This window comes from Physcomitrium patens, chromosome 11 (assembly GCF_059467195.1).
Source record: "Physcomitrium patens ecotype Gransden chromosome 11, ASM5946719v1, whole genome shotgun sequence".
NCBI classification, from domain to species: domain Eukaryota; kingdom Viridiplantae; phylum Streptophyta; class Bryopsida; order Funariales; family Funariaceae; genus Physcomitrium; species Physcomitrium patens.
This window is the reverse complement of record NC_143420.1, coordinates 16,721,456-16,737,730: the sequence shown is the minus strand read 5'-3', so window position 1 is coordinate 16,737,730 and position 16,275 is coordinate 16,721,456. Positions and strand designations below refer to the sequence as shown.

The 16,275-nt window shown below is 36.4% G+C and overlaps 2 protein-coding genes across 7 annotated transcripts; both read left to right on the top strand.

The window, feature by feature from the left end:
- The first annotated feature begins 1,989 nt into the window (after positions 1 to 1,989).
- Positions 1,990 to 5,692, top strand: LOC112288234 (uncharacterized). Of its 4 annotated transcripts, none has more exons than XR_016505642.1 (10): positions 1,990 to 2,617; positions 2,908 to 2,993; positions 3,347 to 3,402; positions 3,555 to 3,616; positions 3,739 to 3,798; positions 3,897 to 3,962; positions 4,184 to 4,302; positions 4,516 to 4,631; positions 4,812 to 5,023; positions 5,292 to 5,692. XR_016505642.1 is itself a non-coding variant. In XM_024532228.3 (9 exons), exons 1-9 carry the CDS (start codon positions 2,228 to 2,230, stop codon positions 4,961 to 4,963), a joined length of 1,107 nt encoding a protein of 368 aa, XP_024387996.1. In that variant the 5' UTR covers positions 2,047 to 2,227; the 3' UTR covers positions 4,964 to 5,146. The 4 variants fall into 4 exon arrangements, 1 of the variants encoding a protein (XP_024387996.1); XR_016505640.1 differs by having other exon boundaries at positions 2,046 to 2,617; positions 4,812 to 5,051; XR_016505641.1 differs by having other exon boundaries at positions 2,047 to 2,617; positions 4,812 to 5,087.
- A 1,734-nt stretch (positions 5,693 to 7,426) lies between these two features.
- On the top strand, positions 7,427 to 12,056 carry LOC112288758 (lysophospholipid acyltransferase LPEAT1). 3 transcript variants are annotated; one of them, XM_024533290.2, is made up of 11 exons: positions 7,427 to 7,899; positions 8,197 to 8,350; positions 8,561 to 9,067; positions 9,275 to 9,391; positions 9,892 to 9,929; positions 10,200 to 10,264; positions 10,472 to 10,540; positions 10,753 to 10,886; positions 11,140 to 11,280; positions 11,465 to 11,561; positions 11,872 to 12,056. In XM_024533290.2, the coding sequence occupies exons 2-11, from the start codon at positions 8,255 to 8,257 to the stop codon at positions 11,886 to 11,888; spliced, it is 1,281 nt and encodes a 426-aa protein (XP_024389058.1). In that variant the 5' UTR covers positions 7,427 to 7,899; positions 8,197 to 8,254; the 3' UTR covers positions 11,889 to 12,056. The 3 variants fall into 3 exon arrangements, with proteins under 3 accessions (XP_024389058.1, XP_024389054.1, XP_024389056.1); XM_024533286.2 differs by having other exon boundaries at positions 8,197 to 9,067; XM_024533288.2 differs by having other exon boundaries at positions 8,197 to 9,067; positions 11,868 to 12,056.
- The last annotated feature ends 4,219 nt before the right edge of the window (positions 12,057 to 16,275 follow it).

Below are 16,275 nucleotides of genomic sequence, written 5' to 3'. Positions count from 1 at the left end.
ATCAAAGAAACAAGGAGATGAAGACAATGAAGATGATGAAGATGAAAAGCCAAAGAAAGTTGAAAGGATGAAGGCTCCTACAATTGCTAGGACCAACAATGAAAGAAATGAAGATGTTAAAGATTGAGATGATCATAATGATGAAGAGCACCAACTATTGAGTAAGAAACGTCAAGGTTTAAGAGAGAAGAAGGTTGAAAAAGAACATGGAGTGCAACAAGGTGAATGTTCTTCTACAAGTGAAAGGAGGCAATGTGGTGAATAGTGGAAAGATCACATCTTCCCTCAAGTAAGTGAAGAACATGTAAATGTTGCTCTTCTTGCTGATCCATTATCTTTATGTAATGCTATGAAGTGTGAAGATGCAATCAAGTTGGAAAAGGTTATAGAAGAAGAGTACCAATCTCTTATAGACAATGGTACATGGCAATTGGCGCCTCTTCCAGTAAATCGATCTAGTGTTGGTTGTAAGTGGATGTTTAGGACTAAAAAAAATGCAATGGGTGTGGTAGTGAGGCACAAGGCAAGATTAGTTGCCAAAGGATATTCACAAGTTGGTGGAATTGATTTCAATGAGACTTATGAACTCATTGCCAAATTCACCACCATTAGGACTATTGTAGCAATTGGGGCAGTAATGGATTTGGATATATACCAAATGGATGTGAAGACAACCTTTTTGAATAGAGAATTGCAAAAAGACATCTATATGGACCAAACTCAAGGATTTGTACAACAAGGCAAAGAACATCTTCTATGCAAATTGAAGAAATCTTTATATAAAGACTCACTCATGTATGCAATGGTAGCTACAAGAGTGGATCTTGCGTATGCAGTGAATGTTGTAAGCCAACACATGTCTAAGGCTGGACCATTGCGTTAGACAATGGTAAAGAGGATTTTGAGGTACTTAAAAGATAGAAAAGACTTCAAATTGTACCTTGGTGGGAAGAACATTGATTTACAAGGTTATTAAGATGCATATTGGGTTGGAGATACAAATGATATAAGATCCACAATAGAATATGTGTTCTTCATTGGAGTAGAAGCTATTTCATGGAATTGCAAGAGAGAGCCTACCATTGCAAGATCAACAATAGATACAAAGTACATGGCAGCAAGTCATTGTGCAATGGAGGCATGTTTGATAAGACAACTCTTAAAAGACATTAAACTAGTACAATTAGAAGCAATTCTAATTATGTGTGACAATCAAGGATGTCTTGCATTTACCAAATATCCAAAATACCATTCAAGGACCAAGCACATTGATGTTCAACATCATTTCATATAAGAGAAGATTGAAGATGGAATAATAGATATAAAGTATTGTGCTACAAATGATATGCTTGTTGATGTGCTTATAAAGGCATTAGTGAAGGATAGACATCACGAGTTGATACAGAGATTATGATTGAAAGCTTTTTGAAAATTAGCAAAGTGAGAGTGTTGAAGATCAACAAGTAACTTGCTTATTTACAACCACATAGAGATTAAACATAGTATGTTGCTAATAGTCAAAAGATAGCAAAGAATTAAAGGAAGTTATTGTGATGGCACCAAGGATTTGTACGTGGCGGCTAGGTTAAGAAAGAATCTAGGATTTAGTTGGATGAAGTAGAAATGGATGTAATATCAAAAGGATGGAAGTTGCCTAGTTGGTTAGCAAACCACCACTTATAAGTAAAGAATGTTGGAAGTAAGAATTATCTTTCTCCACACTTCTCTTAGAGTACAATCCTTGATGATGGTAAGTGTTTGTAGCTTTTAGACTTCTTTTCTTCAATAGTTGAACTATTAGGTGAAGGTTTGATAAGGTGATATGTTGGAACAAAGCAAACCCTCCACCTTTAAAGTAAGGGACCCACAATCTAAAATATCATGAGATGAGGCTGGAAGTTCATACACCTTGTTGATCTCTCAACAAACTAAACCCTTGTATGAAGGAGACCCATCTGTTACTAAACGAAAGTCCAAACCTGAAGGCGCTCCGGATGAGTATATTTAGAGTAAAATTTGCTAACACCCTTCACACAGACACACGCTCCGCTCTGTCTCTTTCTCTTAGCTGGAGCTGAAAATTCCGGAGCTCATTCCTCACGTAAGATTAGTGCCTAAGGCTTCATCATTAGTGTCTCATTTGTTTCTTATCTGACTAAAGCTCTGTGAGATGGTCACTGACAAATCCCTCCAATTGTAAAGCACGCCACTCAGAGACGTCAGTAGTATGTTACGGTGCGGACTCTTCTCGACAATTTTTGTGGGAGAGTACGTGGGTTCCAAGCAGCTTAATATGATTCCCACATCTACTTACATTCGGAAACGGAGAAAAGCTATTGTTGATGGCGTCTCTGGTAGCTCGGAAGTTGGTTTCTCGGATTCGAAACCCGATTTTGCTGAGTTTCGGCATGTCGCTCTACAGGAAGTGGTGAATGGGGTGAGGAAGCCGGATTCTAGACTAAGAGATGGGAAGAAGGTGAAAAAGGAATATGGGGTGAGGGGAGGAGCTCCTGGGGTGCACAAGCTTGAAAGTGCTCGTAAAATTGAGATTTTCAGCGGTGGCGTCGATGTTGAGAGAGAAACGGCAAAAGTTGCGGGTGATACCGCAGCAGTGGAGGTAATTTGAATATATTTGTTGTGGGCTGTCCTTGGCTGAATTGCAATAGGGCTAAATTCTGTGCTTATGATCTTCTATTCTTCAGAAGCAAGGGTCAGAGTACATTTACGAACACATACCTTCGCTTCTTTGGGAACGGTTTCATATGTTTTACATTTTCTGGGGCAAATAATCTTGATTAGCTCGGGCTCGCTCTGCCGAAACTCCGAGACCCTTGAGGTCACACTGAAATTCTCTGTTGGCCCAGTGGATACGTTATGAAGCTAACTAGTCTGTTTGATTGATTGCAGGGAAGGTGTGAAGCCCTTCTGAAGGTTATGGACGACATGGCATCGGCGCTTGATCCTCTCAGTTTCAACTCCTCAGTTGCATTTGTGTAAGTCATTCCTCTATGATCCTCTCTCATTGTTTTCCATTTTCTGTAGCAGTGTCAGGTGCCAGTTCTCAACGTTATTTTTCGACCTTGCCATGGAGCACCGTAGAAGTCTTTGTTAGATTCTGCCGCAGAGGTTGCGTCTGTAATTTCAAGGGGTTTAAGCATTCTGAATTTGTAACATTAGGGAATCCTTGTGGCCTTTTGATCACGAATACGGAGAAATTTGATCGGTGGAATAGATGCTAGTGTCTTAATCCTTGAACCATTCTATGCCTCTGGAAATGATACGACAGTAGTGAGATGCTTGTTAACCTCAAAGCGAGTAGTGACCATTCTGAATTCTGTTTGTGTAGATACAATCCGCTTCATTATGCAAGGAAACCTCATGAGGAGTACGTGCGCAAATATGGTGTGGTTTCTTCTTCTTGTTGTGAACCTCCTGAAACCCAATTCATTGTTTAGTAGGGATTTGGAACTTTTGCAAAGTTTTACCAAAGCCACTCTCTCTTTTACTAAATAATTTTATGAACTTACTTTTCAAGTGTCATACTTGAATCACAGGGGGCAAGGAAGTAGAGTGCTTGCTTGTGGGTATGAACCCAGGTCCTTTTGGAATGGCTCAGGTCTGATTTTCCCTCAGGCTCATTTCCAAGGTTTTCTATGAGTATCTTCAATGTTCGACTCCGCAGTTTTGGCTATGAAGTACTGAAATCCTGATCCAATCATGGTTTATTGATGTGTTAAGACAGGAGTACCATTTGGTGATAGTGTGCTTGTTCGCGAATTTCTCCACATAAGTAGCGAGGTAAATCATGTCCCAGTTCGTCGAGCATTTTATTCGGAGTTCTTCTGATGGACTCAATTCTTAGTTGACATTACTTAATGGACTGGGGTGCAATGCAGGTTGATCCTCCGGAAATAATGCATCCCAAGAGGCCCATTATTGGTCTGAACTGCCCTCGCCGTGAGGTCCCACACTATCTTCACTCTCTAATTATGCTGAACGCTATTTGAGTTTTGTCCAGAACTTTTGTGAGATAACATCGACACATTGGAAATGGTTCTGATCTCTGTATAACGTCATTTTCAGCTTGTTATAGTGATTCCATTTCATAGCTTATGAATTATCTAAATATGTTAACCCTTGTTTGTTCCAATTTACATTACACAAGATATTTAATTGTGAACAGGTGAGCGGACAACGGCTATGGGGTTGGGCTCAAGCTCGGTTTGGTACAGCTAGTGCATTTCTGGATCAATTTTGGATCCATAACTACTGTCCTCTGTTGTTTATGGAGTCGTCGGGCAAGTAAGAAAACTACTCAACTATGCTCTTTGCTTTTATGAAGATGCTTTATGCTCTAAACTTGACGTATCTGCTATTCTTTGTCGTGGCAGCGATGAGATGCTCACCATCGTCAGACTAGTTAACGGATGGAGTGAGCAAAAGCTTTTCACAGTGCTCTCTTCATCTACCTTTCCGGACTTGTTGTGTTTTTTTGAGTTTGGGGTACATTTGCAGGAATCGCACTCCAGACAAATTGAGTAAGGCCGAGAGAGCTTCAATCGCCGATGTTTGTAACGTAGCACTTCGGGCTGTCATTGACATGACAAAACCCCGGTTGATTGTGGGTATAGGTCAGTTCTGGCATTTTTACTCAATTGCTTGATGGAAGTCATGTGATGTTTTCAGGTTCTCATGTGTAAGAACTATCAGAAGAAGTTCCTGTAAAGTATGGACAAGTTTGTGTCCACTCAGTTTAGGTGAGCATATCCCCAGAAGTCACAGATGTTCTGTGGATGAGAATTGGAATGCAGGAAAATACGCGGGTGAGAGAATCAAACAATGTGCTCCTCCTGGGATTCAGGTGGGAGATATTCTACATCCAAGTCCTGCTAATCCGAAGGCGAATAAGGATTGGGACAAACAGATTGAGGCCCAGCTGCGGGCTTTGGGTGTGGATATATAGTCTTTTGTTATAATCCCAGTGGATAGGATTTCTCCGACGGCACGGAATCATGCCATAGTGGTAGGGCTGCCGAATGGCTTTTGATCAGGTTGAACTAAGTGAACTCCTGTTTGTCGATGCTCAGGTTATTTGCGGCTACTTGTCAACACATTTTTATTCAACGTTTCATACTTGATCATTCAACACTTGTTAGAACTGCTTTCATATGTGCATGGTTAATTATTCTTGTGACGCAAGTGCAATGGGTTTTTTGTGACATGTAGAGTTTTACTTGAGTGCGAACATCCTACCTTCCAATCACCTATAAAATACTGGTGACTTGATGCAGGTACCATTCTTTGAGAATTTTTATGCTGATTGGCTGGGTCACGTCGCCAGACCACCCCGTGTAGCACAACAGTGCACCAGAACTATTTCAGCACTCAGATTGAAATGTTCGACAAGGCAAGTTTGTAAAAACGTCTCACGCTATTGCTTTTGGTGATATTCAAACGTAGTAATATTTCGGTGCCCTCGGAAGGCTTTTGATTAGAGCTTAAAACGGCTTTATTATTTACAGTTTAAAAAAAATCAAAAGACGTTTTTTTTAAAAAAAAGATTAAAGCCAACATACAGCCAACATAGATATATTTCTTTTCGAAGCATGTGTCTGATGTTTTTATTCATGTTAAAACATGTATGTGCAAGACCTGAAACTTTGAAATCAGTTGATATAAGATATATGATTACTTTTAATTGTTTTTGATATGTAGCTAAATATAAATATATGTATGTATAAAAATATATATATGGGGACATATATACTTAATGTCTTTCCTCTATTCAAAAAGAAAAGAAAAGAACAATTGAAAAAATAGATATAACAAATAAATATATTTTTTAATATAGTATTGATGAGGGGTTTTGAATCACATAAATTAATGTGTATATATATATAATCTTACAATAATTATGAAAATGACGTAAATATGACAATAAATCATAATTATTTAAAATAAATTTTTATCATGCATGTGTAGTTGGAAAAAAACTATACTTATATTAAGAAAGTGTTTTATAGACATCAATAGGCTATTCACTTGCTTCATATTATTTAGTTAATTAGTATTTTGTCTTTTTAAAGAGCTAATAATTTTTAAAATATTTATTTTATATTTTTGTTATAAGTGTAAATTACAAAGTTTGTAAGAGGCTTTTGTACCTTAAAATCCACTTCAAGTAGTCTTAAAATCTTATAATTTTTTTTGTTTAGTACATAAAAATTGTCATATAGAAAAATTAATATTTGGAGATGGAAGAAAGTGAAAGATGCCATTTTCTATACTAAGTCAATTTTTTAAACTATTCAAAACATTGAATATGAGGTATAGGTTGTATTGCAAGTTTGTATAAACACATATTGTGTTAAATAAAGTAATTTTAAATTAAATTTTTTTCTTTTTTTTAATAAGTTGTATTATAAATATATATTTTATATGTAAAGTATGTTATCTTAATTATAAGTGTTATTTATGTAAATAGAAGTTATTTAATTATAAGTATTATTTAGAAACAAAAAAGTAAAATTTATTCCAATAAAAATATCTATTATAAAACCACATTGATTTAACTTAGTTGTAGTTATTAAATATGTATTTGAAAAACTATTTAAAATAATGATTATCAAAAAAATTAAATCTTATACTATATAATAATAATAATAAAATTTCTTTATTCAACACAATATAATAATAAACTATTCTTTTAACAAGATTCTAAATATGTAAAAAAATCTATCAATTTCAAAAGTTATAGCAATTATTTAAAATATATTTTCAAATATATATACATATATATATATAGAAATTCATAATATGACTTCTTAAATTTTTGTAAAATCCACCTCTCTTGAAGGTAATTCTAGTGCAAATTTTGAAGAACACAATCATTTATGTCATGTAGGAAAAAATACATTCTTTTATAACATCTTGACTTGATTCATTTAAATATAAAAACTTATTTAGAGATCCTTATCAATTTTAACCAATCACAAGCTATTGCCTCTTGCCTTCTCTCCTCAACCCAAAACCTCATCACTTTACTCCAAGAATCAAAAAAAAAAAAAAAAAAAAAAAAAGAACATAAAAAAGAAAAAAGAAAAACATAAAAAATCCTCGAATATTTGACTCATTCAATTCCATCCTGGGGTCCTTCCAAACCCATTCATCGATGGGATGAAATTTTACTCTGCCCGCCGGAACTCAGCGTAGAACGGGCAATGAAGATTAATTATCCAACCGTGATGAGCTGGCGTCACGAGGGCCAGGTAAAAATAATTATCTACCCGGGGCAGCGAGCTTCGCGGGGGGCGGGCAGAAATACTTATCTGCCCGTGGGCAGCGGGCTGTTCGACGGGCTGTGCACGAGGCAAGGCAGAGAGAATCAGAGAAAGCTCGTGAGCGTGCGTTGGACCGAGTCCTCCCGGAAGACGAGGCCATTGCTTCAGTGTGCATCACTGCGCTGGTTTTTTCGGAATCCTTTACCTCAGGCCCCGTCTCAGGTGCTGGATAGCCACGTTTGTTTCTCACCCACATGATAATTCTTAACCATTGGACTTAATCCTCAGGTGTTTGTTGCACACTCTGGCATTGCACATTGGAAGAATTAGGGTTTGGCCATGGTTTTTTGAAAGATTGGGGTGTGGGGTTTCGTTGCGGGCCGGTGCCGTGTGAGAAACGATGCGTGCTGAGTACGAAGAGTTATATTGGCGGGGTTTGGAGCCGCAGGATGTGTCATCGTAGTCGATTCGAGACGAGGTGTTGGATTACGGCCGATTGGAGCGTCCTTGTTGGTGTTGTTGCGGAAATCCATGTCTGTGTTGGGGACGGTGTCGCTGTCGCCGTAGAAAAGGAGGAGGATAGGGCGGTCGGCCGAGAATTGATTCGTTTTATCGGAGGGTGTGTGTTCATGCTCGGATGATTATCTTGTGATGCTCATTTTGATCAGGCTGGTTATCGCTGTAGATTAAGCTCTTGTGAGGATCAAGAATTGCATTCTTGTTTTTGTAAATCGTCATTGAATTCATAATGTGCACAAGATTGTCGGTTCAAGGTTATTGAAGTGCTTGCCTCACTTGTGATTGAGTCGTGTTAGTGGTGAATTGATTCGAATCTGTTTTCCCTCTAGCTGAACCGTGCTATTCTTGTGTAACAAGAAAGAACTGTAAGGGTTTGCGAACTGGCTCTTTGTGACAGTATATGAATTCGTGAAGACTCTTGCTTTGGTCTCGTCTTCGGCACATATAAGGCAGACATGGGGAACCCATTGAAGGAAGTCGAGTTAGGTGGATCAAAGAATCCAGAAAAATCCCAGTCGAATCTCCCTGGAACTTTGATTGAATCTGCCGAGGTACCCCTGCTTTCTGAACCACCTCAAAATGGTGCACTTGATGGTTCATCAGACGTAAATGAAGTCCAGAAAAGTTCACTAACTTCTGTCGTCAGTAATAAAGAGTTCAAATCCTCGAGTGACGACCTCAAACAGTTCGAGGAAAAACTTGACAGTAGTCTTGACAGTTCCTTAGCAACAAATGACCACCCTGATAGAGGGGATGACCAGGCTCCTCTTCTGTCGAAACAATGCCGGAGCGATGAAGTCAATGGAGCACTGCCTCCGTCAAGTGGTGCAGCTATTGCAGCTGATGATGCTGTTGTATATCCTCCGGAGGTCATTAAGGAGATGGAAGTCAAGTATACAGCATACGTTCGCCACGATGTGTATGGTAACTGGGGCATGCGTGAGATCTGTTACTGGGAGAAGTTTAAACTACTTTTGGCTCTCGTGGCACTTTGCCCCATTAGGGTATTTTTGCTCTTTTCGTGCTTGGTATTATTCTATGTAATTTGCAAACTGTGTACATACCGAGTAGCGGCTTCCTCAAGTGATGAAGGTCAGGAGAGTTTTGCGCACATGACGGGGGTCAGGCGGACTGTCATTGTACGCTCGGGTAGGTTTCTTGCGCGTGCAATGTTGTTCATATTTGGGTTCTACTATATTCCTGTTTCGTATAGGACATCAGCGACACAGAACCTTCACTTAGGTTTGGAGGATTCTGAAGAGAGCAAGGTAAACATATGGCTTAACCAAGATGCTCGTTATTTTATTCTGTATTCTCTATTCATTAATATCCACTAAATGACCATGAGAACGGTTTGGTAAAATTAATGATTTTGATCCTAGGCATGAAAGGTCAATACAAAGTGTTCTTCGGCTGTTTGTAATTTTCTTGTTAGTACAACACATCTCAATGGGAGCAACACTGACATTTTGCAGGAAAGTGAAGAGAAGAAATCGGAGTTTGTTCGTCCTGGAGCTATTGTCTCAAACCATGTCTCCTATTTGGACATACTATATCACATGTCAGCTTCCTTTCCCAGTTTTGTGGCTAAAGTAAGCCACGGTCTTACTCCTTGCTTGGCTTTTTGATCCTAGGATTGCGCTGTGGTACTTTGTTTGGACGATTCGTATTTTTTTTGAGCTTTCTGATCAGAATCTGTACCAGTCTAGCGTTTCTCGTACTTGACGCAGGGTACTGCAATGCGTTTGTGTTGCGCATCCTTTGTAGTGGATGTTTAAAGTGTCAGCTTCAAACCTCAACTTTTAGTAGCCACAAGAGAGCATATTGCTTTATGTATGCATTTAGTATTAATTTAGTTATAGAAGTTTGTTTGGTTAGGACTCTGATGATTTTTTTCCAAATGGAATAAGCCGAGATGTAAGATAGCACCTTTTGACGCTGATGGTGATAAGCACTGTAATTATTGCTAATGGATGCACTGATTCTTGTCACTAATTCTTTCTCATATGCATCTTCTCAGTTCACTAGCTTTTGCATCATTTTATGTATCTACCTTATTCGTTGTGTGGATTGTGCATGTATCGGTGGAAAGAGATCAGTGGCGAGGTTGCCTCTAGTTGGCTTGATTAGGTCTGTCTTTCTTTATCTTTTACCTTTAACTCATTTTGTATTCATGTTCATTTTTGTGTTTAAGATCATTAGAAGCCTTGGAACTGCTTTAGGATGCATAGTGCTTAATCTTAATTCCTCTTGTTCATTGCCAGTAATGATGCACTCATAGGCTGTAAGTGTGCTTGTTGAGGTCAAGAATGGTGGGGTCGGAAACCCAAATTTTAATATGTGGCACAACGATGTTGGTGAAGTTTATTGACATATGAAGTTGGACCTTGTATTTTGCAGCAAATGCTTGGGTTGCGTGTATGTTCAACGTGAATATAAATCTTCCGATCACAAAGGTGTATCAGGTAACTGCACCGAGTTGCAACACTCAATCATATGTTTAACTCACTAGATTTTGCCCATGGGTTTCATCAAGCAGTGGTGGATAGTAGTTGGTTCTGGAAAGAGTGCAAACATGGGTATTTCATACTATGATACCGTTTCAGTTCATTTTACTAACAGTTGAGGACATGCAGTTTCTTTCTCATGCTAAATTGCTGTGCTGATATCAGGAGTTGTCCTCGAGAGATTGCAAGCTGCGCACAATGATTTAAAGGCTCCTGGTCTTCTTTTGTTTCCTGGTATAACATTCTCAATGCCTTGCTTTAAAATAAACAATCTTTATGTAGAATTGAATTTTGTTCAACTTAACATGTTACTTCGAACCAATGTGGATATAAACACGGGGTTTTGAATCTTGGGTTTTGGCCATCCCCAAGTGGTGGATCTTGTAAGTTCTCGTGACGTTCTTCAGTGCTTGCAAACTTGTTTAATCTGGCATTCTATAATGCAGAGGGTACTACAACCAACGGTGATCACATCTTGCCATTCAAGACTGGGGCATTCCGCGCTAAGACGCCTGTGCAGCCTGTGATCCTCAAATATCCCTTTAATCGCTTTAGCCCTGCCTGGGACACGATATCGGGGGTAAGTTGGTGTTTTTCTTTTCCTAATTTTTTATAAACTGGACTTGTCTGTTTACTATTAGATTAATGTTATTCTCCCTTCATACATTTGGAATACTTGTTGTCGCTTCTTTTCTCTGTTGCAACCGGGTAGGCAACGTTCCTTGCAGCTGGTATTTGTAAATGTTGTCTATGCTTTTCAAATATGTTTACATACAGACAGCTCAGTCGCGTGCAGATCTAATCTGCTTCTGTGTTCGGGTTTATTTTTTCAGGTTCGACATGTGATTCTTCTTTTGTGCCAGTTCGTGAACCATCTTGAAGTTACCCACTTACCTGTGTATCGTCCAACAGAAAAGGAATGTTCTGATCCCAAGTTATATGCCAATAATGTACGCACAGTAATGGCTGCGGAGGTGAGACAGCTTGCATGTGGATCATGTCTATGAAACTATGAGCTGATCTTCGAAAACTGTTTTACATCTACACGATTGTGTGTGCCTTTGCCTTAATATAATACTTACAAACACAGATACCGTTGGTAGGCAATGGGACAGTGTTTGTATTTTTCTAATGTAATGATGATCGTTTTGATTGCAGGGTAATTTTATCATGTCAGACATAGGTTTGTATGAGAAGCGTATTTTTCATAATGCCCTCTTGGGAAAGCCTATGCCAGTTGCACCAGCACCTGAAGGTAACTAAACTATCTCTTTTGTTCAACGTATTTAGGTGTCAGTCAGATTACCCTCAGCGTGTACGACAGCAGTGGGAAACTTGGTTGTTCTCTTATTACATCAATGTTTTGGGAAATCTAGGAAACCTGGGAGGAAATCTATCTTATCCTGTCTGTTAATGTTAGGTTCGCAAGTATTTAGTCTCAAGAAGGTTCCTCCTTTGTTTTATTCGTTAGAAGGATCTGTACCTTTGTTTTGATCGCTCATCTTTTGAATTTAAACATGCCAACATGTCGAGAAAACCTGACACCGTTTTCTTGATCAAGCCAGGGAATGAGATGAAGTAGGTGGTACTAAATATGCACTTTCACGATGCTGGGGGTTGTTGAAAATCAACAGCACCACTTAAACATGCAGGGTTCGGTTTCAGTGGAATCATACAAAAACGTTTGGTTTTGACTTTGAAGATTTCTCCAACACTAATAGTAGTTCGTGTGAACTCATTTTTCTTTCAATGACTTCTCTTTCTATGTGGTTGCGTATTTTTCATGTTCTATATCGTGTGGCTGCAAATTTACTTGTTTCCAACCCGTTCGACATATGTTTTGTAACCGAAGAGTGGATGGAGGAGACCTAAGGAGTTGTCTTATCCTCGATGACTCGTATGCAAGACATGGATATTAATGTTAGTAACTGTGGTTCAGAAACTTAGGATTGGGGAATGGTTTTCAGGAATTCATTCCTCTAACCGTTGCCTTTTCTTTTGGTTGGATGCATCCATTCATGGCTGTGATTTGAATGCGAGTATCTTATCACTTTGTAATCAAATAAACAAATAAATGGTTCACTGTTGTTTGCATCGTTGGGGTTTTTTTTTTTTTTTTTTTTTTTTTTTACTCATGAAAATATATTGTGCTGTGAGGTTGGTTTTAATTTGTATAACTTTTCTTTGGTACATTGCTATCTCATACCAAAGGCAATTATATCTTATCTCTATTTTATCAGATACTGAGGTCATGTGACCAGCTGACAACTAATAGTACAACTTTTACTAATCACATCCAATTGACCTTTCTTCATACTGTAAATATATTTGTAATCAATTTAATAAATATACATCAGTTATTTGCATAAAAGTCAAATTGATATGCCGGAACGATTCCTCGCTGACATGGCTAGAGTTGTCACGTGCTTGTGCCGGAGTGGTTATCGGGCATGACTAGCCCTCGAAATCTACGCCTCGACTGGACAACACTTACAGGGAGACAATTTTCGAGCATGGATGGCAAATTGGAGGCAATTCTTTGATCTAGGCCCCCGCTACCCACGATAAAAATTATCGGGTAACCACTCAATCACAAGAGGTACGCACCCCATAATGATGGTAGACATTCAACGCTAGACATGATCATACACAATAGTATGTGCCGGACTTGCTAAGCCTGTCCAACAAAAGGTTATGTCCCAATCGCCCTCAGCTAGTGGTTGAATGAAATGTGTTAATGCATTTGATGTAACACACCTAGGTGCTTGGTCTTAACCCCAGAGGGTATTTCACGGTTATCGGGCATGACCCAAAATCATTTGGACCCTGCCCGCGCTAGTTCGAATTCTGCTGAGCTCGCCTTTTGGGGTTCCCCACGCCTGCCTGAATTTTCCATACACGTTCAGATTTTTGTTTCACGCAATGCCTTCCTTCAGCTCTCGCTTCCGGACATCGCTGCCCCCGCCAGGGATTGCTCAATGTCTCGTCTCTCATGTATTTCGGCGTTCTCTTTCGAGCACATCCTGCGCCTGAGCACTTGCCACTCCTCATATTCACCACAGTCAGAGTCGCCTATTTTACAGCCATTTACAACACGTCACAGTCCAGGATTTTGTACAAGGCTGGTGCCCTACACCTGCAAGTCTACCTGCTAACCTGGAGTATACTGGTGATTCTTGTAAGTAGTTATATGTTGAAGGCGCCTGCAGACATCTACGCTCAAACACACAAGTGATATTCAAGTATTTGATAGATGTTTGAGAACATTACAATTTGTAGGCATAGAAGTAAAGATGACATTTTTATTCTATGTGATGATACAAATTGATGGTGGCTTATCATAACATGAAGGTGGCTTGTTGTACCATGAAGTTAGCTTATTATCACATAAAGGTAACTTAATTTGACATGAAGGCCAATGATGTTGTAAACATGAATTTTGGAGGGACAAAATTAAAACATGTAGTTGAGTACATGTGAAGTTGATTGAGTTTGGTGTATCTAAACTTAAAATAAATACTAATGGCATTCCAATAGGAGATTGGCAAAATTGAAAACATGGATATATAGCTCTAGAAGCAAAGAAGCCAAATAACAAACCATTTATAAAATTTGATATATTTAAAGTAGATGTTTTTAGCTATAGAATAATCTAATGTGAAATTTTGACGAGAAATAGAAGCAATTTTGATGAAAGGAATATTTCAAAAGATATAAATAATAGAATGTAAAGTTTATAAAGTACAAATTATGACTTAAGGCTTGCTTAACTAATTGGAGAGTGTTTCAATATTGATAAGTCTTCTAAAAGACCTTTATTTTTAAAAATTCTCAAAAACTTAAAAGAAACAAAAAATTGCTATTAGAAGATCTACTTATGAAAAATGCAATGATTATGTTGAATCTCTATACTTGGTTATAAAAAGATTATTTATTAAATTTCATTCAAATGCCTCAAGTAAAAAAACATATACTAAGTATTTTCAAATTTATTTGTAAATTAGATGAATTAAGACTACGGACATGGCCATGACAGTATATCAAATATCATCTAATCAAATATAAATTTTATATATTATGCATTAGTGTTAATACTTTTATTTGAAAATTTAAGTAGCATAAGAAAAATTAACAATGAATATGGATTAATGTAATTTTTTAATTTTTTTTTTGATAAATCAAATATTAAATATTTTTAGCCAAAAAGTGATAGACTTGATTGTTTTTAAAAACCTTAAATCAATCTTAATAAAATCTTGAATAAATTCTAAATAAATTTTAATTAATTTCTAAACAACTCTTAAAAAATCATAATAAAATCTTACATAAATATTAGTTAAATTTTAAAACAATTCTAAATAAATCTTGATAAATAATAAAAAAATAATAATTAAATATAATATAATTTTCTAAAAATATTTATAAAAATTTTAAATTTTTTTTGATACATTCTAAAAAGCTTTAATCAAATTTTATTAATAAATCCTATATAAATCTTATATAATATTATTAAAAAAATTTAATATCAATAATTATTATAGAAATCTAACAAGAAGATATTCAAAATATTCTTAGAATATTCTATTAGGTTCTATCAGGTTCTAGAAGATGCTCAAAATATATTAATAGAAGATTCTAAAAAGTTTTCTAAATTTTTTTAGAATATTCTTAAAATATTCTAATATATTCTAAAAATTTCTAAAAAAATTAAAGAAGTTGTTTGAGAAGCTTATTAGGATTGCTTTATCTTTGAGCAACATAAAAAATTTCTTGATAAGCTTTTTAATACCTAGTATATATTGGAATTAAGACTAAGGGGATTTTCAATCTCAACAATACATCTTTTGGAGCTCTAATTTACTTCTTTTGGTGTTGATCTTATACTTATTTGATTTAATTAAGTTTTTGGTAGTTTTTTTCTTAAAATTATTTTATTCAACTTCATGTTTCATCTTCTATATAATATATCTGTAATAATTTATCAAAATTATCTTCTTATTAATACTAGAATTTGATCCTTCTTCATAGACAGTGGACTATCTTTCTTCTTAAAAACATCTAAGCACTTTAAAAGTTACAGAGTAGCTTCTTTTAAATTGATATTTTTTAATTAATTAATTAATTTTTTAGGATGGCTAGAGGTGAAGATGTTAATATGGTTGAATCTTCCAAATCCAAGTTAGATATTATCATGAATATGTTGAATGCTTTATTACATAGAATTACAAAAATTGAAGAATATTTTGTAATATTTGATAGTAATGCAAGACCTAGAACAATTCAACCTATAATGCAACCACCTTCTCAAGCTTCTATATCCAAGGAGGTGGTGGCACTTGTACTTCAACAAGAAAATTTACCTATTCAACAATATAAGGAGCCTCAAATTAATCTTCCAAAAAATTTTGATAGCACATGCTTTAAGTTTCAAAATTTTATTAACCAAATTTGATTGGTAACATTTCTACAATCTAAGAGCTATTAAACAATGGAGTTATGAGTTAGTTTAGTTAGAACCTTATTCATAAGATAAACCTTATGTTAATTTGCTCTTTTATTTGAAAAGAAATCTCTAATCTTAAGCAATTTGAAGCTTTTTTAGAAGCATTTGCAAAGGCATTTGGAAAACATGACAAAATTCAATGCATAACAACAAAGATTTATTCATTATATCAAAGATTATACTTTGTATTAATTTATGTATTTGATTTTAGGTGATTGGCTTATGACATCAATTAGAATAATAAGCTTTTATATGTCAATTCTATTAGGGATTAAAAAATGATATAAAAGATCTATTATTATCATTATTAAATCGATCCAATTGATTAGACTATAGTAAGAAGTAGGAGGGGGGCTCTTGACAAGCGTCGTGTTTTCTTTTGTGTAAGCAACCATGTATGTATATTTTGATAGATTAGTTGTGAATGCTTACTTATGTTAGAATACAATGGCAATTGAGAAGACTA

Bases quoted from the DNA above. Each gene is read 5' to 3' on its own strand.
- LOC112288758 (XM_024533286.2), top strand. From the start codon at position 8,255: ATGGGGAACCCATTGAAGGAAGTCGAGTTAGGTGGATCAAAGAATCCA. The intron at 9,068-9,274 runs GTAAACATATGG...GACATTTTGCAG, and splicing joins AGGATTCTGAAGAGAGCAAG to GAAAGTGAAGAGAAGAAATC. The intron at 10,265-10,471 runs GTAACTGCACCG...TGCTGATATCAG, and splicing joins CGATCACAAAGGTGTATCAG to GAGTTGTCCTCGAGAGATTG.
- LOC112288234 (XM_024532228.3), top strand. From the start codon at position 2,228: ATGTTACGGTGCGGACTCTTCTCGACAATTTTTGTGGGAGAGTACGTG. The intron at 3,963-4,183 runs GTCCCACACTAT...AATTGTGAACAG, and splicing joins TGAACTGCCCTCGCCGTGAG to GTGAGCGGACAACGGCTATG. The intron at 4,632-4,811 runs GTCAGTTCTGGC...ATTGGAATGCAG, and splicing joins CCGGTTGATTGTGGGTATAG to GAAAATACGCGGGTGAGAGA.